Source organism: Salvelinus fontinalis, chromosome 33 (assembly GCF_029448725.1).
Source record: "Salvelinus fontinalis isolate EN_2023a chromosome 33, ASM2944872v1, whole genome shotgun sequence".
NCBI lineage: Eukaryota > Metazoa > Chordata > Actinopteri > Salmoniformes > Salmonidae > Salvelinus > Salvelinus fontinalis.
Window position 1 is genome coordinate 41,191,559 of NC_074697.1, and position 23,266 is coordinate 41,214,824.

A 23,266-nucleotide genomic window follows, 5' to 3' on the forward strand; every position below is an offset into this window, starting at 1 on the left:
CGCCACCAGGCACCAGCAGAGTTTATTGCAATTCAGTTTTTGTTGTTGTGTGTCCTCTGGCTTCATAAACATTCTGTGGTATGTAGAAAGCTGTGGGGTTGTTAAAAGGGCTGTCTGTACCATCTCTTTGTTAGGGCTGGTTCAGGGTCACGTCCTACGTAAGTAGTCCATCCCAGTCTTTCACCAGGAGACACACATCCACCCCACCAGTCCTAGCTGTATGATTGAGGCCCAGCGTAATGCCATCCCTTCCTCTCTGTTAGCTTCCCTAGGTCAGAGTTCAACCCAGAGCAGCCAGACTAGAGTGAGTTGTGTGAGAGAGAGTTAGGCAGGGGTGTCAGGAAGCAGCGTACCAGTCACCCGCCCTCTGACCCCCCCCCCCCCCCCCCAGCCAGGCATGGTCCAATCCGGTGAGTTATCGTCCACTGACAGAAGGGGAAGTGCCAGTTCAGCACATCAGCATTCAGGGGAGCATAATAGCACAACTATGACGAGTTCAGTCAGAGTTTAGTGGTGGTGGTCAGATTAGTATGTTTTGATGAATAAGCAGTAGGGGGAACTCAACTCCCAACACATTCAGTTCAGCTCATGTGGATAGAGACATCAGTGTTTACGCACAAGCTCCCCCCTGTGAACTTGACACTGCTGCTCCTCACCGTATGCCCTGCTTTACTGTGAGCTCTGCCTGGAATGAGGGGTGACAGAAGGGCCGGCAGGCTGGAGCTCGGAGGGTGGGGGTCGGGAGGGGTCAGCTCAGTCCCCTGGAATCCCAGCCGTGTGAAGCGTACCACAGCCACCCGCCACTCCTCTCACCCCACTATTAAATCATTACAACTCCCAGAGATCCCCCGAACCGACAAACGCAGGAACGGCCGGCAATTGACCCCGACCCCTGAATTCCAACCCTCCTGAGTGGCCGAACACAGGGGCAGTACATTTCCCATGGGGTCAGACGGAAGAGAGGGAGAGTGTGTGTGTGTGTCCCTTACCGTTGAGCTACACACAAACATGAACACAGAACGTGTGTAAAAGTCCACCTTCCTTTCCCTCCGTGGTCCACTGGCTTTCTCTCTTGGCTCCTTTATTTGCGTCACAACCCCTGTCTCACTTTTCACCAGGTCTCCCCTGTTGGCACATAAGAGACTTGTTATTGTCGTAGCTATGAATGTCCCAGTGCAGCTTTCTCCTGTATGTAGGGAGCACTGTATAAGTGGAACACGTGGAGGTGAGAACCATTCAGGTCCGTACTGACAGCCCTCTCACCTTAGGTTCCTGTTTATGGATCATCTCAAGTCTCAGAGGAGGAGTGCTGATCTCGGATCAGTTTAGCCTTTTAGATCATAATGGGAAAATACATATTCAGTGGACAGGGGGGGGGGGGACCTGATCCTAGATCAGCACACCTACTTAGAGGCTTGTATGACTAAACGCAATAGAGGAGCAAGACGGTAAAGCTGTCAGATCTCTTGTTTCACTAATTCCTCGGGGAGGTTGATAATCTCTCCGTTGAGTTTGTTTGGTATGTTTAGCAGCGTTAAGAGTTTGGAGGTCATGGCGTGTTTTTTTCACGTAGGCTGCTGGAGCCCCTGGCTTTAAGAGATGAGAGTTACACTCACACACACTCCATCATGAACACACACACAGAGTTAGTTTCCATGTGAGGGGCTTTGGGGCCAGCTGGGCCCAGGATTGAGATGTAGTAGAGAGGCTGTTAAGGGGCTTTTAGGTGCTGTGCCTTTTCCTTGGCAGCACTGAGCAGCAAATATGTAGCTTTGTAGTTTAGCCTCCCCCTGTGTTCCCAGAGAGAGATTCCAAGAAATTCCACTTCATCTTTTTTTTGTCTGACTGACCTGATCGTGATGGGAGTCTGGATGGTGACTCATTCAACACTTAATACACACACAGCCCACTTATTCAAGACTCATATTGTACCCTTCAATTCTCCCTTGGCTCTGATGGACTGGTAGATGTCCTGACGTCACTACTACCGAGACTTTACGCCACTACCGAGGATTTATCTGGGCTCAAAGTCCTAATGCCTTTGTTTCACACCAACTTCAAACCCTCTGCAGAGGATGGATTGTTCTGGTTTATTTATCTCTCTGCTTCTTCTGGTGTGTATGTGTGTGTGTGAGAGATGGGGATTAACCTACCGCAGCTTGGAAACAGATTGGAGTGACTCGCACTCACAGCAGCACCCCCACACTGGTTAAGAGTGAGGCGTTGTGAGTATCTTTGTGTAAAAGTAGTCATGATTACAATGACTGTGTTGTCTTCTGTGTGTGACTCTCTCTCTCTGTGGGCCTCTAGTGACTGGACTTGGAAGTCCCTACCCTAGAGACTTAACCCTGACAAAGGGGGCGTTCGTTACACACACACACACACACATGCACACACATGGTGTATGATAGTCTAATGCAGGTAATTGGAGTCAGGGATAGCCTCACTGCCACTCAGCCAGGCTCTTTCTTTCCCTTTCAGAAATATGCATCTTGGATTAAGAGCAAGGGATCCCTGCACTGGCGAAAGCTGTGTGTGTGTGTGCGTGCGTGCGTGCTTGCGTGCGTGCGTCTGTCTGTCTAATCAAGGCAAAGTAGAATGTGGCGTTGGGGAAGTCCAGCTCTGTCCAGTGTGTATCCGTGCCCTGCCTCTCCGGGATGCTGAGTCGGGACTGGGAGTGAGCTGGACGTCTATGGACAGCAGAGCTGGTCGCTAGTCCCAGCAGCACCCCACTTCACCCCAGGTAGGACACACCTCTCTTTCTCCCTCTCAGCCACCATTCTAAACTATCCACAGCTTGGACCTGACCTATTGCTACAGTAGAATGCTTTTGTTCCAATTCCACCAAATTTTTTCCACAGTCCCGGACCAAGACTAACACACATTCGTATGGGTCTGTGTACAGGGAATAGAATGAAATACTGAATGAAAATGTTAACTAGGATATAATACATACTGTATGAGTACACAACAACATACGTTTTTTCCCCGCCTCTCAAACAGCCACAAAGTAATGGTTCCATATCTGTAAATTATCGGCTCTCAAACTTGGATGGTCTTGCTGTTTAGTGTTCGGAAACTCACCAGGGAGAATCAATGGAGATTACTGTAGGCATGTTTGATAGGGTCCAGCTAGTGCCTTCATATCTGCTGGGGATTATTGACGATTAGTTGTTCTATTATTCAACCTCCAAATCATATACCATGGTTGTGTATGACAGTGGTTGGATTTTCAATGAGTCTTGCTATAAGGACCGCAATACGTTCTATATGTTTGTCTCTAATTGAACAGTACCTTTAATCCCAGCCCTGTGTTGCTGTAATGGTGAGACCGAGTGAGTGCAGTTCCTCTGAGCTGTACCAGAGGGAGCTCTTCTCTCCCTGAGCCTTGTCAGCCGGGACAATCCCAGCCCGTTGTGTTGACGAGAAGTACTCTGTCCAGACAGACCGAGGGCCTAGAGGGAGAGGAGAGACTGAAGAGGAGGGTGAGAGAGAAGAAGTAGAGGACGGACAGAGAGATAGTGGGGAGAGAGAGTGTCTCAGGGGGTTGGGTTGTAAGCAAAAAGACACATTTCCGTTCTCTGCAAGATAGTAGGGAGGGCAGTGAGAGGGAGAGAAACGATACGCCGTAGTTTTTATCTAGCTTCGTTGAACACACTGACTAAGTCGCTCTGGATAAGAACTTCTGGTAAATTAAAATGGGGAGGGAGATGGAAGCCAGGGAGGGAGGGAGTGAGAGGGGGAGGAGGGCATGGAGAGAGAGTGAGAGGAGGGGAGGAGAGAGTGAGGGGGGAAGAAGGCAGGGGGAGAGGGGCAGGAGGGAACAGAGAGAGTGAGATGGGGAGGAGGGAACGGAGAGAGAGAGAGTGAGAGGAGGGGAGGGAAGGAGAGAGAGAGGTGGACGAGGGCAGGGAGATGAAGAGATTAGGCTCCTAACTTGCTGATAGAGGGCAGCTGCCGGTGATTGTAATTGAAGAGATGAAATGGTCCCATGGCTCCCTCCCTCCCTACAGTATCCCTTGGTCCTCTTGTGTTTTCTGGCTAATCTTACCTTCTCGATCGATCTCCCTCTCTGCCTGTCTCTATCGCCCTCCCGCCCTACCTACCTCTCTCTCTCTCTCTACCTCTCTTTCTCTGTCTCTCTATCTCTGTCTCTCTATCTCTGTCTGCCTTTCTCTCTCAACTCTTATGTTCCCCTTGAATTCTACACATGTCCTTCTTCCTTAGAAATGAGAGATCTCTCACGTGGCACACACAGAGACATACTTGCTCGCACATGAATGTCAGAAGGTTCAGGAGTTAATGAGAGTGCTGACTTGTCCCATGCTGTTAGGAGTCCTAGCATCCTTGCATAGATCCTTGTTGTCCTATCCGACTCTACGGTGAAGATGTGTAGAGATGGTTCGACAGCTATTCCTCAGTTTCACTAAGCTACACGGGGTTGCTCAACACACAATATGATTGATTTATGTATGTGGGAACCACACTTAGTCAGAGGAAACGCGACACACCTTTTAAATAGTTCAACGTTTAAGATGCTTGTCCTCGAGTCTACAGGGGGTCAAGAGGCCTCAGTAACCATACATGGATGGAATCATAATGCATAAATTCCATGAAGTAGACCTTTTTAGATATGAAACAATAGATAGCATTGCTATCTTCTAGCCAGCAGGGTGAGGTTAGGTATCCATACCTGATCTGCCTAGTTCACACCGGGAGATGGTGGAGAGCATCACCAACGAAGAGGCGAGATGAGGGAGTGCACCTACCTGGCATGGCACACTTGACATTTTCCAAACATTTCTTTATCTGGATGTATTCCACCTGATCTGGGAGTTACCAAGGAACTGGGAAACATATTCTGAGGGGGGTTGGAGAGTGGACACGTGTTAGTTGATTGTGTTTTAGACAGATGCAGCAAAGGTCTTTCAGACTGCTGATACCTAATGGCTTCCTAAAGGTCTTTGTTTGTGTTTGTTGGGAAGGGCACGAGGTGGGCATTGCCAAATCAAATGTCCAACAGCACCATGGCAGTGGTAGTTCTGATATGCTTCCTGTAAGTGCTTGTTTTACTGTATTGTTTGCTTGTGTGTGTGTGTGTGTGTGTGTGTGTGTGTGTGTGTGTGTGTGTGTGTGTGTGTGTGTGTGTGTGTGTGTGTGTGTGTGTGTGTGTGTGTGTGTGTGTGTGTGTGTGTGTGTTGGGTGTTGTCTTTCCCAGGGGATAAGCACACTATCCTTCAATCTGTCGTTCGGCGTATGGGTTCCTATCGCGGACTACTTCCTACCGCTTGGTGATTGGCTTGTTATTTTTAGTTCGGAGAGCTGAGTGAGATTAAAGATGCATTTGGACTGGTTATTTGTTGTTCTTCTGCGTTGCTGTGTAACGTGCAACGCTGCTCATCCAGTGCTTCAAACTAACTCCCATTACGTCATGTCATTATTCACTTTTTGTTTACAATATTTTGTTATTTTGAGAGGAATGCGTAGCCTACAACTCAACTCCTCTTTTTGGCTGGAGATGTTTGCGAAACCAGGCAATCATTTTGCCAGGTGGGATGAGACAACCATTGCAAATGGGGGAAGAGGGGGCCAACAGGTCAATGGGAAAGGAGGGTAGCGTCCGGTTGAGAGTGACAGCTCCTTCAGAGAAACCCCTTCACCGCCAAATACATCTTGATAAGCATATTAGCTCGGCAAGCTGCTCATAATGTCACTCTTAGATGTCTTCTTATTCTGTCTTGAAAACCAATTATCTAGTTAAACCAACACATACTGCAGTTCTCGGTAAGTCTTAGTGTTAAGATTCGTCAACATGCTCTCTCAGGACTTTTTATCCCTTAGCAGCACTCTCTGGCTTTCTATTTCTGGACCGTACATTTTTAATGTTTCGGGTCAAACATGATTTATCTACAGTCCTGGTTGTATTGTGATAGATGAAGTTCATGGGTAAACGATTCAGCTGATAAGAACAGCTAAGTGATCACCGTTGAACATTTTCAGTCTCTAGACTCTATGGAGCTGCTGAAAGTTGTCTCAGGCTGCCTGTGAATTTGTCTGTCAGGGATTTAGAGTACCGGAGTAAGAATGATCTCTGAGGATATACTCTGTGTTTTGTTCACAGCTAGCCATGGGGACGAGGGGATGCTTTTTGACGGCTGGTGTTAAAACAACACAGAGAGAGGTCTCTGTAAGGTAAGGCCAACAAAGGCCTTGGTAAATCATCCGCTATTTATTGTCTTCAATATTCCATAACTGATTAGGAGCATAGATTGCAGTCCGGCGATGACAGGCGGATAGCGCTGCAGCTACCAGATGTCTGGAACTTTATCCAGGTTGTCCAACAACAACAACAAAAATGATTTGTGCATGTAGCCGTATACATATAATACTGCACATTTTCCCCCGAGAGAGAGAGAGAGAGAGAGAGAGAGAGAGAGAGAGAGAGAGAGAGAGAGAGAGAGAGAGAGAGAGAGAGAGAGAGAGAGAGAGAGAGAGAGAGAGAGAGAGAGAGGGAGAGAGAGGAGGGAGAGCGAGAGAGAGAGAGAGAGCGGGAGAGAGAGAGAGAGGAGAGAGAGAGAGAGAGGAGAGAGAGCGAGAGAGAGGAGAGAGAGAGAAGAGGGAGAGAGAGAAAGAGAGAGAGAGAGAGAGAGAGACTCTCCAGCAGGGGTGTCAGGGGGAGTGTCTGTATGTGTTCTTCAGAGGGACGGTGGTGAGTACCACCCTGACGCAGACCCCCACATAACTACGGAACCGCTGCACGGTAGGGCTGCATTCTGGACATTGTGTGTGTGTTTCTCCATGGTTCTATGCATATATGTGTTTGTGCCAGACCAAACTTCAACGTGTCTATAGTGTGATGATGGAAGAGGTTTGAGTGCTCTACTGGGCAAACAGTGTGTCTTGATGTGTTTGCGCATGCTTATCCTAGCAAGTTTATTCAGCGGCAGAGCATCATATAAGTTCTAGGAGGGGGAAAAGAGTTCCGTTGGGTTGAATGGTCTGATTTGAAGCAACGTCGACTAGAGTTCGTGCACCGTAGAGACTAGATACAGTGGTGGTAGTGATGGAGATCATCTTAGGTGTTCGGCTTCCTCGTTGTCTTACACGAAAACAACAAGTACTCCCGCTAGAAACCCCAAGTTGGGAAAAATTGCTTCCAGAGAAGGCTAGAGTTGATTCCTTATCCACTACTCAGTATTTCTACTATACATCATTTGTTGTCTCTGTAACAGAACAATAATGCTCAGAGTTGGCGGAATTGTTGCTCTCGGTGTGTGTGGGTGTTCTTCTGTACTGACAGAGTTGCAGGATCTTTGTTAACGTAAGGTGAAGTGGTCGGTGGCGGACATTGGATGCCCCCCCCCCCCCCATGTTATAGTGTTTTTGATGTCACGTGTACAGTACAGTGAAATGCCTTTCTTGCAAGCTCACACTATGATAACCTTGACAAAAGTGTTTTTTCTTCATAGCTCCAAGTTGCACCTATTTTCAGAACTTGTAGGATTCTGTGGGATCTGATCGCAGTGATATTTCAAATATGTTGTTCAATGATTTCATTCTCAGCTGGGATATCGTTGATTATGAAGTGGTTGTTTGACGTTACTCAGTGCTGAGCTAATGTAGGCGCTATACGGCAACCCAGAGATTCAAAAAGATGGTACTTTAAAGGAAGTTTCACTTATCTGATTAGTTTGAACTAATTTATTTGTGTGTTACACTTTGCACTCTTTCTTCCAGCTGTTGTTTTCTCATCTTTATTTATGAATATCCATCAAATGCTCTGCTTCCACCTCTTATATGTACTCTGTTGTCAGTCCAGGTGCCTTATGCGGCTTGGATAGGAGCATTCTGCATGACTGATAGGGGTACGGACTGGAATTCCATGGAGAATTGCTGGACGATGACTTTTAATTGGGATAAGGGCATTCCATTTGAATTAACTCTCCCTTTGCCATTAAATTCCAATTGGAGCAAACGAGTATAAACGAGGAGATTAGCGGCAAAACCTTTTTTTCCTTCATTTTTCAAAGTTGAACTCGTTTCTTACTCAAATCATGGGACTTTTTAAGCGGGGTATGTGGTTAACGCAACAAAATAAAAATTGGGTGCATCTTCAGTCAATGTAATTAAGTGTATATTTAATACATTTTAAGGTCGATACAATTGTGTTTATGATATTTGTCAAATGTCATCAGTATACAAGTTTTAAGACGCACTTATGATTTTTTTCTTTCAGTGTGAAATTCCAACATAGAAAAACATGGTTTGATTTCGAGCCCTGTCACAAACTACATCTTTCTGAAGACGGCTTTCATCAGTTTCATTTTAGTTCTCCTGTTTGAAGAAAATAGCTTCATAACAATGTGAAGGAATACACTACTTAATTAAATTACTTTATTGTGAGTCTGTACATTACACCAATATTACATTACACTGGTACACTACTTTTTCCAGTCTATTGCTAATAAGACTTATACTTTGTCTAACATATAAAGTATATGGATTAAATGAAATGAAAGTGATAATTGACATTAAAAGGCCCCAGAATGAAGGGTAGTTGCAGTGAAGAGAAAGGCAACAGGGAACACAATGGAAAGGACAGGAGAAACGCTACCGTTGGATACTTTTGCATATAACTGGTAAATATCTACTCTGACCATGCTGGAAAGTAGTTCAACATAAAAATACATTTAAAAAGTAGTCAAAAATAGTTTTTTTTTTTTAAAGTACGGTACAAGAAGAATATGTCTGTGATACATTTTTTTATAATATGTGTTATCAGGGTCTCAAAATCAGAGGAAGTCAGTTGGTTTCTGGACGCAAATCCTATCAACTTGTTCCATCCTGCCTTAACACACAGACTGCACATTGATTTCATCTATCAAACCATGTACTTCTTCCTTACAAATCTTGTTGCTTGCCTGAATTTCTTTTAATTTTTTAAAATTGTCATCTAATTTATGTGGTGAAGTTCAACATTCATATTTTTTCTCCGAAGGTATAGAGACCCAAGAAATCAGATGTGATTGTAGCTTCGGGCAGTTACAACAATGTCAAGAAAGAAAATAAACTAACGTGTTCCAGCAGAATCCCCTCAGGCCTTCTTTGGCAGGGACTTTCAGATTTCACAATTCCCCCAGTGTTACACACTTTTAACCCCATAGTGACATATCACTCGTCAGTCGCAGTGTCTTCACCCATTTGTCTCCGTCTTTCCCTGTGTTAACTAACCACTCAGGATATTCCAGAGAAGCTGAAATAAAGGGAAAACCATTCAAGGCAAAATACACAAGTAATTCAAAAATAGTTTTTTTTTTAACATGTCCTGTTGTTATCACAATGGTAAATTACACAAGTGGTGTTGTGTTTGTGTTGCAGTCTGGTACAGGTTGTGTCCCCACTGGTGTTTGTCATAGAAGCAGCATCCCCCCTGGCCCAGCCACACCTCTCTCTCTATGATATCCCTCATCCCCTGATGGGCACCTCATCACACCGTGTCACAAGTCCACCGTCGTCGCTAACAACCACACCACGCCCCTAACCACCGGCCATCGCCATGGAGATGAAACAGTCAATGATGGTGGACAGAGAGAACGAAGGAGGAGAGAAAGAGAAAGGGGAGGAGTCATCGCAGGAGAACGGCAGACTCATGCTGGCTGACGGAGGGGTGGCAGAGAAGGGGGGCCCCAAAGTGAACTCTGGTGGGGGGTCAGGAGGGGTGTCCAACGGGTACCCCACGTCCACAGCACCGAGCCCCAAGGAGGGAGCGGGGGGTGTACCCGCAGGGGCCCTCAGGACTCTGGTGGTCCAGCAGACCAGTCTGGACCAGCCCCGGGAGACCTGGAGCAAGAAGATGGACTTTCTGTTGTCTGTGATTGGCTACGCCGTGGACCTGGGAAATGTGTGGCGCTTCCCCTACATCTGCTACCAAAACGGAGGAGGTGAGACCAGGGCCTGTTCATTTGAGCACACTGTTGTGAAACGCTCAAATAAGCGTTTCTTGTTGGACAAGTCTAGGTAGTCCCTCCTTGTTTCAGCCTGTTTTCTTACGTTTGATGCCTAATGAACACAACCCAGGTTGAGGGAGAAAGTAACACTGGAAAGGAGAGAATCTGTATCTGGGAAAAGGGAGGTTAAGGAAATTGACAGATTAAAGTAAACCATCTACAGTATACTGGTAACAATATAGTTTTCCACCCAACATATTTTCACACTTAATCATATAGCTAGATAAAGAACCATAAAGCAAGATAGATAAATCGGACAAAGCTTCTGGAAAACACAGACCATTCAAACCAACCAAAACTTTGATCAAATGAACATTTACACCTCGGACAGAAATAGCACTGGGTAAATACATACACGTTAAACCTTGTGTCTTCTGTAATGAATGTTCATTTAATGTTCCCAGATGTTTACAAGGGAACTCTGCTGTTCTCCCTGCCTTTCTACAACTCTCCTCCTCACATCAAATACAGGCCTCCGATTCCATTTTATTGAATTTGCAATAATAAAATCTTTGCAATATCCTGTTTCTCTGTTTAGTGGGAGCGAGGGAAAGAGAGAGATGGAGACAGGGGGACACTTGATAGAAGCAACACTATTAATTGTCTGTTTTTATGAGAGTGGCTTCAATCTATTCTCTCTCTCTCTCTCTCTCTCTCTCTCTCTCTCTCTCTCTCTCTCTCTCTCTCTCTCTCATTGCTTAATAACCTGTCTCCTAGTCCCAGCTACTGAATCAACAGTTATCTTTGCTTTCATGTCAACCACACAGATATAAATTCCTAATCAAATACAGAGACAGACAGGCTCCAGTCCAGCCAAGCCCCTATCTCCCTGGTACTCTCCAGGGTTCGCCATGTCTTTTTTTCTCTGACATTTCCAATTCCTCCTCTCATTCCCTTTGCTCTTTAGGGTCAGCTACAGGTCAGTGTTGAATGTTCCTGATGTTGATGTCAGTTGTTGTTCGATAAGGTGTGTAGAAATCTGGCAAAGAGTGCAGATATGAAACATGTGAAGTTTCTATTTTTGACTCATGAATTAAATGTTTTTTACTCAATATACCCCAACCCCCTGCATTTTCCTTCTCTCTCTCTCTCTCTCGCGTGCCCTCTCTCTCTCGCGTCCTCTCTCTCTCCGTGCTCTCTCTCTCTCTCTCTCTCTCTCTCTCTCTCTCTCTCTCTCTCTCTCTCTCTCTCTCTCTCTCTCTCTCTCTCTCGTGTGCTCTCTCTCGTGTGCTCTCTCTCTCTCTTTATCTACCCCTCTATCTCCCCATCTCTCTCTCTCCCCCACTCCCCTACCTGTTGTCCCAGGTGCCTTCCTGCTGCCCTACATGTTGATGGCGGTATTCGGCGGCGTGCCTCTGTTCTACATGGAGCTGGCACTGGGGCAGTTCCACCGCAGTGGCTGCATCTCCATCTGGAAACACATCTGCCCCATCTTCAAGGGTAAGAAGAGAGGAGAGGAGAGGAGGGAGGGGATGGATTGGTTGGATTCGACTAATTTTGTTAACACAATGAAGCTTGTCAACTATTTTGATAAGTGTTATGGAGGAGTCAGGAGAGAAGAGGAGTCAGGAGAGAAGAGGAGTCAGGAGAGAAGAGGAGTCAGGAGAGAAGAGGAGTCAGGAGAGAAGAGGAGTCAGGAGAGAAGAGGAGTCAGGAGAGAAGAGGAGTCAGGAGAGAAGAGGAGTCAGGGGAGAAGGGGCGTCGGGAGAAAAGGGGAGAAGAGGAGTCAGGGGAGAAGAGGAGTCAGGGGGGAAGAGGAGTCAGGGGGGAAGAGGAGTCAGGGGGGAAGAGGAGTCAGGGGGGAAGAGGAGTCAGGGGGGAAGAGGAGTCAGGGGGGAAGAGGAGTCAGGGGGGAAGAGGAGTCAGGAGAGAAGGGGCGTCGGGAGAAGGGGAGTCAGGAGAGAAGGAGAGTCGTGAGAGAAGGGGATTCAGGGGAGAAGATGAGTCAGGGGAGAAGGGGAGAAAAGGGGTGAAGAGGAGTCAGGGGAGAAGAGGAGTCAGGAGAAAAGGGGAGAAGAGGAGTCAGGGGAGAAGAGGAGTCAGGGGAGAAGGGGCGTCGGGAGAAAAGGGGAGAAGAGGAGTCAGGGGAGAAGAGGAGTCAGGGGAAAAGGGGAGTCAGGGGAGAAGAGGAGTCAGGGGAGAAGAGGAGTCAGGAGAGAAGGGGCGTCGGGAGAAGGGGAGTCGGGAGAGAAGGAGAGTCGTGAGAGAAGATGAGTCGTGAGAGAAGATGAGTCAGGGGAGAAGATGAGTCAGGGGAGAAGATGAGTCAGGGGAGAAGAGGAGTCAGGGGAGAAGAGGAGTCAGGGGAGAAGAGGAGTCAGGGGAGAAGAGGAGTCAGGGGAGAAGAGGAGTCAGGGGAGAAGAGGAGTCAGGGGAGAAGAGGAGTCAGGGGAGAAGAGGAGTCAGGGGAAAAGGGGAGTCAGGGGAAAAGGGGAGTCAGGGGAGAAGAGGAGTCAGGGGAGAAGAGGAGTCAGGGGAGAAGGAGAGTCGTGAGAGAAGGAGAGTCGTGAGAGAAGGAGAGTCGTGGGAGAAGGGGAGTCGGGGGAGAAGAGGAGTCGGGGGAGAAGAGGAGTCGGGGGAGAAGAGGAGTCGGGGGAGAAGAGGAGTCGGGGGAGGAAGAGGAGGTCGGGGGGAGAAGAGGAGTCGGGGGAGAAGAGGAGTCGGGGGAGAAGAGGAGTCGGGGGAGAAGAGGAGTCGGGGGAGAAGAGGAGTCGGGGGAGAAGGGGAGTCGGGGGAGAAGGGGAGTCGGGGGAGAAGGGGAGTCGGGGGAAAAGGGGAGTCGTGAGAGAAGGGGAGTCGTGAGAGAAGGGGAGTCGTGAGAGAAGGGGAGTCGTGAGAGAAGGGGAGTCGTGAGAGAAGGGGAGTCGTGAGAGAAGGGGAGTCGTGAGAGAAGGGGAGTCGTGAGAGAAGGGGAGAAAAGGGGAGAAGATGAGTCAGGGGAGAAGAGGAGTCAGGGGAGAAGAGGAGTCGGGAGAAGGGGAGTCGGGAGAAAAGGGGAGAAGAGGAGTCAGGGGAGAAGAGGAGTCAGGGGAGAAGAGGAGTCAGGGGAGAAGAGGAGTCAGGGGAGAAGAGGAGTCAGGGGAGAAGGGGAGTCAGGGGAGAAGGGGAGTCGGGAGAATAGGGGAGAAGAGGAGTCAGGGGAGAAGAGGAGTCAGGGGAGAAGAGGAGTCAGGGGAGAAAAGGGGAGTCGGGAGAAAAGGGGAGTCGGGAGAAAAGGAGTCACGGGAGAAGGGGAGTCAGGGGAGAAGAGGAGTCAGGGGAGAAGAGGAGTCAGGGGAGAAGAGGAGAGAAGGGGAGTCGGGAGAGAAGAGGAGTCGGGAGAGAAGTGTAGTCGGGAGAAGAGGCATCAGGAGAGAAGGGGAGTCAGGGGAGAATGGGAGTTGGGGGAAAGAGGAGAAGAGTGGAGTGGTAGATCCAGAAAGACAGTGAGCAGCTAGCTGCCTGTTACAGCAGATAGATGAGTGAATGTCTGAGAGACAGATAATATGAACTCTCCGACCCCTTCAGCACGTTCCTCATGAAAGCCTCTGCATCCCCTTGTTGTGGTGATGTCCAGCTCTCTGTTATGGAAATTGTCACATTTCCCACGGAAATGCCAGCATGCTTAGAAACGTCATGTTATGTAAATCCCAGTTGTTTCCAAATGTCATCTCGTACTTGAGTCGGACTTGAATTAGCTTGAAAATAGATAGATAGGTTTAGATCTCTGAGTGATGGATGGAGCGAGTTGTCACCAACCAACGCCACAACACAGAACACACCTTCATCTCAAACTCTCTTCCCATCTGGTCAGAGTCTGGTTTGTTCGATGCCCGGGTCCGCCACTTGCCTCGTTTGTCTCTCTACCCCACTCTCTGCCTCCTCTCTCATTCATTCATACCTGTGTTAATCCTAATGGAAAAACAAACTCTCTTCTCTCCATCACAAACTCTCTCGCTCTCTCTCTCTCCACCAGGTATCCTCGTCACCATCTAAAAATGACTCTAGGACGTTATAAAGGGGCTGTGCAGGTTCATGACAAGTCTGACGATGCATTATAATAACTGTATTGTAATGCATTATACCTTATGTTGTCTTTTCCTTTCTGCGAAGGTATCGGCTTCGCCATCTGCATCATAGCGCTGTACATTGCGTTCTACTACAACACCATCATGGCGTGGGCCCTGTACTACCTGCTGGCGTCGTTCCGGCCCACCCTCCCCTGGACCACGTGCTCCAACCCCTGGAACACGGTCAACTGTCTCCGCTACCTGTCCACCGACAGCAACGTCACCTGGACCAACACGTCCACCTCGCCCGCCGAGGAGTTCTATACGTAAGTCAAGACCATGTAAGTGCAAGGAGGACGGAGGGACGAGGAAAAGGGGGCTGCCAGGGACATTAGACGGTAGAGGACGGAGGGGTAGACGGCATGATGGGCTCGGTAGAGGAGAGGGAGGAGAGACAGAGAGGACAGTGACTAGATGGGTAGATGAAAGGTAGATATGGATAGGTGGAGGGAGATGGGAGAAGACCCGGCAGATAGAATGGAGGTAAAAAAAGAGACTTTTTAACTTTTCGGTTAAAGTGTTACCTGAACTTAAAATGTTTAGTTGGCCCAAACTTGTCTCATTCAGCTGTTATTTGTGCATCTACCTAAAAAAAGGCTATGAAAGTGGTTACACACACACACAAACAGTGCTTTTAACATGCATTATTTTCAACTTACATATTTGACACGTGTGTTTACATTGTGCATGTTCATTTATATGGTAATTATTATTCAACATGAACTCACACTTATTCTGACTTCTCTCAGCAATTTTAGGGTGTTTCCCATTTTTTTCATAAACCTTGTCATTCTGTCCATCTGCTATGTTTTCTTAACTGGTAACCTGGCATCTAGCTATAGATCTTTGTCGCTCGATCGTCTTTCACCGTGCCAAGTTACTTTTACCAAGTTATTATTGTCTCCTTATTCAGTTGTGTCAGCATCACATATCCACAATATGTCTCTTCAATTTCTATCCTTGTCATTTTCTTTTTTATCTATCTCTTGCCTAGTCCCTTCACGCTCTACCTTTTATGACCCTGGAAATCAAGTAAAATCTTGCTCAATGCGTTTATTTAGCGTCCTTCGTCGTGAGGCTGATACTTAAGCTAAATAAACACACTGGCAAGAGCAACTGTTAATTTTCTTTCAAAATATCATGAATTATCCGCATCCATCTGCAGCAAGCAACCTGCCACCCCTAGATGTATGAATGCCTTTCCTATTCTCTCTCGATCACTCTATTTCCCTAGGAATGACTCCTTTCTCTGTTATTCTGTCTCATCCCCCTCTTCTCAACCTTCTTTTCCCGCTCATCTCTATCTTCTCGACAATCCCTCTCCTTTCCCTGGTTGATCCCCCCCTCTCTCCTCATCTCTCTTTCCATCTCCTCACCCCCTCTCTCACCCCTCTCTCTCCTTATCCCTCACTCACCCCTCTCTCTCCTTATCCCTCTCCTCTAACACCTTCCTCCTCATCCCTCTCTCCTCACTCCTCTCTCTTTATACCCTCCTATCCCCTTATCCCTCTCCTCTGACACCTTCCTCCTCATCCCTCACTCCTCTCTCTTTACCCTCCTATCCGCTCCTCATCCATTTTGCTCATCCCTCACTCTGTTCCGTAAAGGCGTCAGGTACTGCAGGTGCACATGTCTCCAGGTCTGCACCAGCTTGGCAGTGTGAGTTGGCAGCTGGCTCTCTGCCTCCTGTTCATCTTCACCATCGTCTACTTCAGCATCTGGAAGGGAGTCAAGACCTCTGGCAAGGTGAGCATGGCTGGGGGGCGGAGAGGGGGAAGGAGGGATGGAGAAACAGTAGATAACAGTAGGTAAACACTGTGAACTCTGTTTCTCACTGATGTCTTCTATTCATACGTGCCCCTCTCTTTCTCTCTGTCGCTCCCTGCATCTCTTCCTTCCTTCCTCTCTTTCTTCCTCATATAACCCTCTCTCTATCTCCCTCTCTCTCTCCTCCACCCCTCTCTCTCTCTTCTCCACCCCTGCCTCTATCTCTCTCTCTCACTCCCCCACCCCTCTCTCTCTCCCCTCTCTCTCAGGTGGTGTGGGTGACAGCCACCTTCCCCTACCTTGTCCTGCTGGTGCTGCTCGTTCGTGGGGCCACTCTGCCCGGGGCCTGGAGGGGCGTGGTCTTCTACCTCAAACCTGATTGGGGGAAACTACTGAGCACCACAGTGAGTTGGCCCACTATTGCTTTAGGTTTCCAGCCAATCTTTTGTCATCATACAACACACTGACAACGAGTCATACGGCCTGATGTCTTTCTAATAGTTTGAATTCTTCCCGCTTTCTTATCCACCCTCTCTCTTTCTCTTTCTCTCCCTCCAGGTATGGATTGATGCAGCAGCTCAGATTTTCTTCTCTCTGGGGCCAGGTTTCGGGGTTCTCCTGGCCTTTGCCAGCTACAACCCCTTTCACAACAACTGTTACAAGTGAGACTCCATTTCTCTTAATACAGTACAATCTGTTTATGAACCTGCCATATGGGATGTTTTTCTCCATGTGGTTTATTTTGCCTGTGACTTGTTGTTGATTCCCTCTCTTTCTTCTCCTATCTCCCTGTTCATCCCCTCTTTCTGTCTCTATCTCTCCCCCCCACTCTGCCCTCGCTCTCTACCCCTCTCTCTCTACCTCCCTCCTTTTCTCTCCCCCCTCTCACCATCCCTTTACCCCTATCTCTCTCTCTCTCTCTCTCTATCCCCCCTCTCTCTCTCTCTCCCTCTATCTCAGGGATGCATTGCTGACCAGCTCTGTGAACTGCCTGACCAGTTTCCTCTCTGGGTTTGTCATCTTTACCGTGCTCGGCTACATGGCTGAGATGCGCAAAATAGGTGTGGAGACCGTAGCCAAGGATGCTGGTAAATAAATCAATCAAATACATAGTCTATTTTTCATATCCAGCAGTTGTTGTATGATTTTATTTTTTATTTTTTTACATCAAGGCCCGTATTCACAAAGCGTCTCAGAGTAGGAGTGCTGGTCTAGGATCAGGTGTTCTCCCCCTTCCCTTGTAATCTTATACAATATGATCTTAAAAGGCCCAGTGCAGTCAAAGACGTGATTTTCCTGTGTTTGTATTGACCAATAAGAAAGAGAGTTCCAAACCTCTCTGCAAATAACAGCTACTTTTCAGTTTTCCCCTCCCCACTCCCAGATAGTCCTCGCTAAATTCTTGCTTGAGAAATATCTCAAGCAATTTTTTTGGGGACCAATTAATTGAAAACAATCACAGTAAGGTAATGGTAAATGATTTGATATTGAGATAAAAAAAATGTCTGCATTGGACCTTTAATGGAAAACTGATCCTAGATCAGCTCTCCTACTCTGAGACACTTTAGACATACAAGCCCAGATAGTTCACAGGTTATCTGAATTCAGACAGTAACTGAAATCTGGCAAGTGAGTACAGACCAGACTGTGGAGAATAAGACACACAGTAAGACACGCGGTCATAACAAATTCCCTGCTACGGTTCTAGTTACACTTGCATACATCAAGACAGGACTAATTGTCCTCTATTCCTTTTTGATCAAGGCCCAACACCACATATAAAATCCTCAGGGGCCCGTATGGAAATAATTACAATCCCTTAAGTGCTTTCAAACATGCAAGAGGACAGTTAAGATGGCACATTTCCACCACACGTGTGTGTGTTCCCTTTCCTAATATGTTGATTGTCTCTCTTCTGCCAGGTCCCAGTCTGCTGTTCATCATCTATGCTGAAGCCATTGCCAACATGCCCGCTGCCACCTTCTTCGCCATTATCTTCTTCCTCATGATCATCATGCTGGGGCTGGACAGCACGGTCAGTGGCATATATACACACACACGTGCGCGCACAGATGAATACATATGTAAAAATGCACGTGCGCATGCGCGCACACACACGTGCATACAGGCGCGGTAATCTCACAGAATTATTAGACTGGTTCTCAAATTGATTGTCTGTTTTTGATCAGTTCTCCGTTCTTACATAAATCTACTTCTATTGTGTGTGCTAATTCATTTAACCCAGGCTCTCAGGTTGCGTTGAGTGTGTATTCATCCAATCAGGCTCTGAGCTTAGAAGGGGGGGCGGGGTTACTGTCAACAGAACGGTTGCTGAAGGAACAGTTTGTGTCTGAGGATCTTTCTGTCTGGGTTAGCCTGTTTTTTGTGATTTTCTATAGCTGCGCAATTATTATTTTCTCTCTCTCGCTCATCACTCTCCACCTGTCTCTCTCCACCTGTCTCTCTCCCCCTGTCTCTCTCGCTCATCACTCTCCACCTGTCTCTCTCCACCTGTCTCTCTCCCCCTGTCTCTCTCCCCCTGTCTCTCTCCACCTGTCTCTCTCCACCTGTCTCTCTCCCCCTGTCTCTCTCCACCTGTCTCTCTCCACCTGTCTCTCTCCACCTGTCTCTCTCCCCCTGTCTCTCTCCACCTGTCTCTCTCGCTCATCACTCTCCACCTGTCTCTCTCCACCTGTCTCTCTCCACCTGTCTCTCTCCACCTGTCTCTCTCCACCTGTCTCTCTCCACCTGTCTCTCTCCACCTGTCTCTCTCCCCCTGTCTCTCTCCACCTGTCTCTCTCCCCCTGTCTCTCTCCACCTGTCTCTCTCCACCTGTCTCTCTCCCCCTGTCTCTCTCCCCCTGTCTCTCTCCACCTGTCTCTCTCCACCTGTCTCTCTCCACCTGTCTCTCTCCACCTGTCTCTCTCCCCCTGTCTCTCTCCCCCTGTCTCTCTCCACCTGTCTCTCTCCACCTGTCTCTCTCCACCTGTCTCTCTCCACCTGTCTCTCTCCCCCTGTCTCTCTCCACCTGTTTCTCTCGCTCATCACTCTCCACCTGTCTCTCCTTTTCTCTCTCCCTTCCTCCTCTGAGTTACTCCTCTACTGACTCCTTCTCTCTCAATTTAATTTCAGTTTAATGTCTCTCCCTTCTTGTCTTCCTGTGTAGTTTGCCGGTCTGGAGGGGGTGATCACAGCCATGCTGGATGAGTTCCCCCAGTTGTTGTCTAGGAGGAGGGAGTGGTTTGTCCTGGGCCTGGTGTGTGTCTGCTACCTGGGAGCGCTCTCCACCCTCACCTACGTGAGTCTCCACTCCACCCAGCCTCAGTCCCACTCCACCCAGCCTCGGTCCCACTCCACCAAGCCTCGGTCCCAGTCCATCCAGCCTCGGTCCCAGTCCACCCAGCCTCGGTCCCAGTCCACCCAGCCTCGGTCCCAGTCCACCCAGCCTCGGTCCCAGTCCACCCAGCCTCGGTCCCAGTCCACCCAGCCTCGGTCCCAGTCCAGTCAGCCTCGGTCCCAGTCCAGCCAGCCTCGGTCCCAGTCCAGCCAGCCTCGGTCCCAGTCCAGCCAGCCTCGGTCCCAGTCCAGCCAGCCTCGGTCCCAGTCCAGCCAGCCTCGGTCCCACTCCAGCCAGCCTCGGTCCCACTCCAGCCAGCCTCGGTCCCACTCCAGCCAGCCTCAGTCCCACTCCAGCCAGCCTCGGTCCCACTCCAGCCAGCCTCGGTCCCACTCCAGCCAGCCTCGGTCCCACTCCAGCCAGGCTCGGTTCCACTCCAGCCAGGCTCGGTTCCACTCCAGCCAGCCTCGGTTCCACTCCAGCCAGCCTCAGTTTCACTCCAGCCAGCCTCAGTTCCACTCCAGCCAGCCTCAGTTCCACTCCAGCCAGCCTCAGTCCCACTCCAGCCAGCCTCAGTTCCACTCCAGCCAGCCTCAGTTCCACTCCAGCCAGCCTCAGTCCCACTCCAGCCAGCCTCAGTCCCACTCCAGCCAGCCTCAGTCCCACTCCAGCCAGCCTCAGTCCCACTCCAGCCAGCCTCAGTCCCACTCCAGCCAGCCTCAGTCCCACTCCAGCCAGCCTCAGTCCCACTCCAGCCAGCCTCAGTCCCACTCCAGCCAGCCTCAGTCCCACTCCACCCAGCCTCAGTCCCACTCCAGCCAGCCTCAGTCCCCTTGGCTCATTACCCAGGTTATTATACTTTCATCCAATCTGTTTTTTTGCTGGTTATTTAGCAATGTCCAGAATCTCCTGATTGGCATGAAGCAATGCTGTCGCGAAATAAGTCGAAAATAAGCTGGAACATCAGTGGTATATACTGCAGAAATGTCTCTATAGTCTCTATAGCTTGCTTCCCAACACCCATGCATTTCTCTGGAACTTTGTTTTAGGGAGGTGCGTTTGTGGTGAAATTGTTTGAGGAGTACGCCACGGGACCTGCTGTCATCACTGTCGTCTTCCTAGAAGTCATCGCCGTTTCCTGGTTCTACGGTAAACTGACGATGATATTGCTGACAAGGCCCACATAGTCTGACATTCTTTGGAATCAGCATTTTAATTTTTGATTTAATGGATGTATGTGATTGGTGATTGGTTTGTAACCTGACTGCACTAGACATGTCTCATTTGGGACAATAAAACAATGGATAAGGCGATTCCATATTGAGACACTAAAGTGTTTGTGTTTGCATGTGTTTAATTCTGTGTCTTTGTGTCCATTTTCAGGCACAAGTCGTTTCTGTGCTGATGTCCATATGATGCTGGGCTTCTCTCCTGGATTGTTCTGGAGGGTGTGCTGGGTGGCCATCTGCCCAATCTTCCTACTGGTGAGAGTGAGAGTGAGAGAGAGAGAGAGAGAGAGAGAGAGAGAGAGAGAGAGAGAGAGAGAGGAGAGAGAGAGAGAGAGAGAGAGAGAGAGAGAGAGAGAGAGAGAGAGAGAGAGAGAGAGAGAGAGAGAGAGAGAGAGAGAGAGAGAGAGAGAGAGAGAGAGAGAGAGAGAGAGAGAGAGAGAGAGAGAGAGAGAGAGAGAGAGAGAGAGAGAGAGAGAGAGAGAGAGAGAGAGAGAGAGAGAGAGAGAGAGAGAGAGAGAGAGAGAGAGAGAGAGAGAGAGAGAGAGAGAGAGAGAGAGAGAGAGAGAGAGAGAGAGAGAGAGAGAGAGAGAGAGAGAGAGAGAGAGAGAGAGAGAGAGAGAGAGAGAGAGAGAGAGAGAGAGAGAGAGAGAGAGACGCTGTACATTCAGTTGAAGTCGGATGTTTACATACACTTAGGTTGGAGTCATTAAAACTCATTTTTCAACCACTCCACAAATTTCTTGTTAACAAACTATAGTTTTGGCAAGTCGGTTAGGACATCTACTTTGTGCATGACCCAAGTAATTTTTCCAACAATTGTTTACAGACAGATTATTTCACTTATAGTTCACTGTATCACAATTCCAGTGGGTCAGAAGTTTACATACACTAAGTTGACTGTGCCTTTAAACAACTTGGAAAGTTCCAGAAAAGGATGTCATGGCTTTAAAAGCTTCTGATAGGCTAATTGACATCATTTGAGTCAATTGGAGGTGTACCTGTGGATGTTTTTCAAGGCCTACCTTCAAACTCAGTGCCTCTTTGCTTGACATCATGGGAAAATCAAAAGAAATCAGCCAAGACCTCAGAAAAAACATTGTAGACCTCCACGAGTCTGGTTCATCGTTGGGAGCAATTTCCAAACGCCTGAAGGTACCACGTTCATCTGTACACACAGTAGTGTGTGTACAGTATAAAGTATAAAGTATAAAGACCATGGGACAACGCAGCCGTCATACCGCTCAGGAAGGAGACGCGTTCTGTCTCCTAGAGATGAACGTACTTTGGTGTGAAAAATGCAAATCAATCCCAGAACAACAGCAAAGGACCTTGTGAAGTTGCTGCAGGAGGGACTAGGGCATCATGAGAAAGGACAATTATGTGGATATATTGAAGCAACATCTCAAGACATCAGTCAGGAAATTAAAGCTTGGTCGCAAATGTGTCTTCCAAATGGACAATGACCCCAAGCATACTTCCAAAGTTGTGGCAAAGGGCTTAAGGACAACAAAGTCTAGATATTGGAGTGGCCATCAAAGCCCTGACCTCATGCCTATAGAAAATTTGTGGGCAGAACTGAAAAAGCAAGTGCCAGCAAGGATCCTACAAACCTGACTCAGTTACACCAGCTCTGTCAGGAGGAATGGGCCAAAATTCACCCGACTTATTGTGGGAAGCTTGTGGAAGGCTTCTGAAACGTTTGACCAAAGTTAAACAATTTAAAGGTAATGCTACCAAATACTAATTGAGTGTATGTAAACTTCTGACCCAATGGGACTGTGATGAAAGAAATAAAAGCTGAAATAAATCATTCTCTCTGCTATTATTCTGACATTTCACATTCTTCAAATAAAGGGGTGATCCTAACTGACCTAAGACAGGGAATTTTTACTAGGATTAAACGTCAGGAATTGTGAAAAACTGAGTTTAAATGTATTTGGCTTAGGTGTTTGTAAACTTCCGACTTCAACTATACCTGTTTGAAACACCACCACCTCTATGTCTCATCTCTCCTCAGTTCATCATTGTCAGTTTCCTGGCATTCCCCCCGGAGGTCAAGTTGTTTGACTACGTCTACCCACCTTGGACCACTGTTCTGGGCTACTGCATCGGAGTGTCCTCCTTCATCTGTGTACCAGCCTACATGGTGTACCACCTGCTTACTGCCAAAGGGACCTTTAAACAGGTAAGAGCCTCCAGAGGGCTTGGGGAGGGCCTCTCCCCCTCCAGTCCCCCTTCCGTCCCCTCCCCCTGCCATCACCAGGCTACTAACAGAGGACACAATCAAAAGGAGAGATGCAGAGAGTAGAAATACAAGGCTTCCATACACACACGCAAACATAGACAAGCGACAGACACCACGGCACCTCCACACTGTCACGTTGCCAAGCCAGAAAACAGCCCCTTGTTTGAGAAGACAGACAGACAGACATCAAACAGCATGGTACACACAGCACCTTCCTCCCTCCTCTCCCTGCCTTTGATAAACCTGTCATCCAATAAGCCCAGTGTTTGCCCCAGTGCCTCACCGCACAATGGGACTGAAAGACAGTGTCAGCAGGGGGTGGGGGTGGGGTGTTACGTGTGGTGTTCTGGTCGTACATCTGTGTTAGTGTGAGCGTTGTATGCCTAACCTGCTGCTGCGGCCAGTGATCGTAGACAGACGGATCAGAGCGAGGTCAGGATGACATGAAGTCTGTGTGACAGCGCTCAATAAGAGTAATCTGTCGGGTTACGCCGCAGTTATACCAGGCACTACTTATTGCGCTCAGGCTACCAGAAATCAGTCACTTTCAACGGAAGCAGACACGGGAAAGTCCCAACTTATGAGTGGCGCGAAAGGATGGTCTCGCTACATAGCTTCGACACTGTGCTGGA

General features: G+C 48.2%; 1 protein-coding gene across 6 annotated transcripts in view; it reads left to right on the forward strand.

The window, feature by feature from the left end:
• The first annotated feature begins 40 nt into the window (after positions 1 to 40).
• The window catches only part of LOC129832303 (sodium-dependent serotonin transporter-like), a 27,986-nt gene continuing 4,760 nt past the window's right edge, over positions 41 to 23,266 (forward strand). The window contains exons 1-14 of one of the 6 annotated variants that reach the window (XM_055896262.1): positions 41 to 2,743; positions 9,239 to 9,292; positions 9,379 to 9,941; positions 11,313 to 11,447; positions 14,100 to 14,322; positions 15,664 to 15,802; positions 16,093 to 16,227; positions 16,382 to 16,485; positions 16,784 to 16,911; positions 17,746 to 17,858; positions 18,990 to 19,121; positions 20,210 to 20,309; positions 20,544 to 20,644; positions 22,407 to 22,574. In XM_055896262.1, the coding sequence (XP_055752237.1) occupies positions 9,557 to 9,941; positions 11,313 to 11,447; positions 14,100 to 14,322; positions 15,664 to 15,802; positions 16,093 to 16,227; positions 16,382 to 16,485; positions 16,784 to 16,911; positions 17,746 to 17,858; positions 18,990 to 19,121; positions 20,210 to 20,309; positions 20,544 to 20,644; positions 22,407 to 22,574 (1,863 nt within the window). In that variant the 5' untranslated portion in view covers positions 41 to 2,743; positions 9,239 to 9,292; positions 9,379 to 9,556. The other 5 variants (XM_055896264.1, XM_055896266.1, XM_055896261.1 and 2 more) reach the window with 5 other exon arrangements.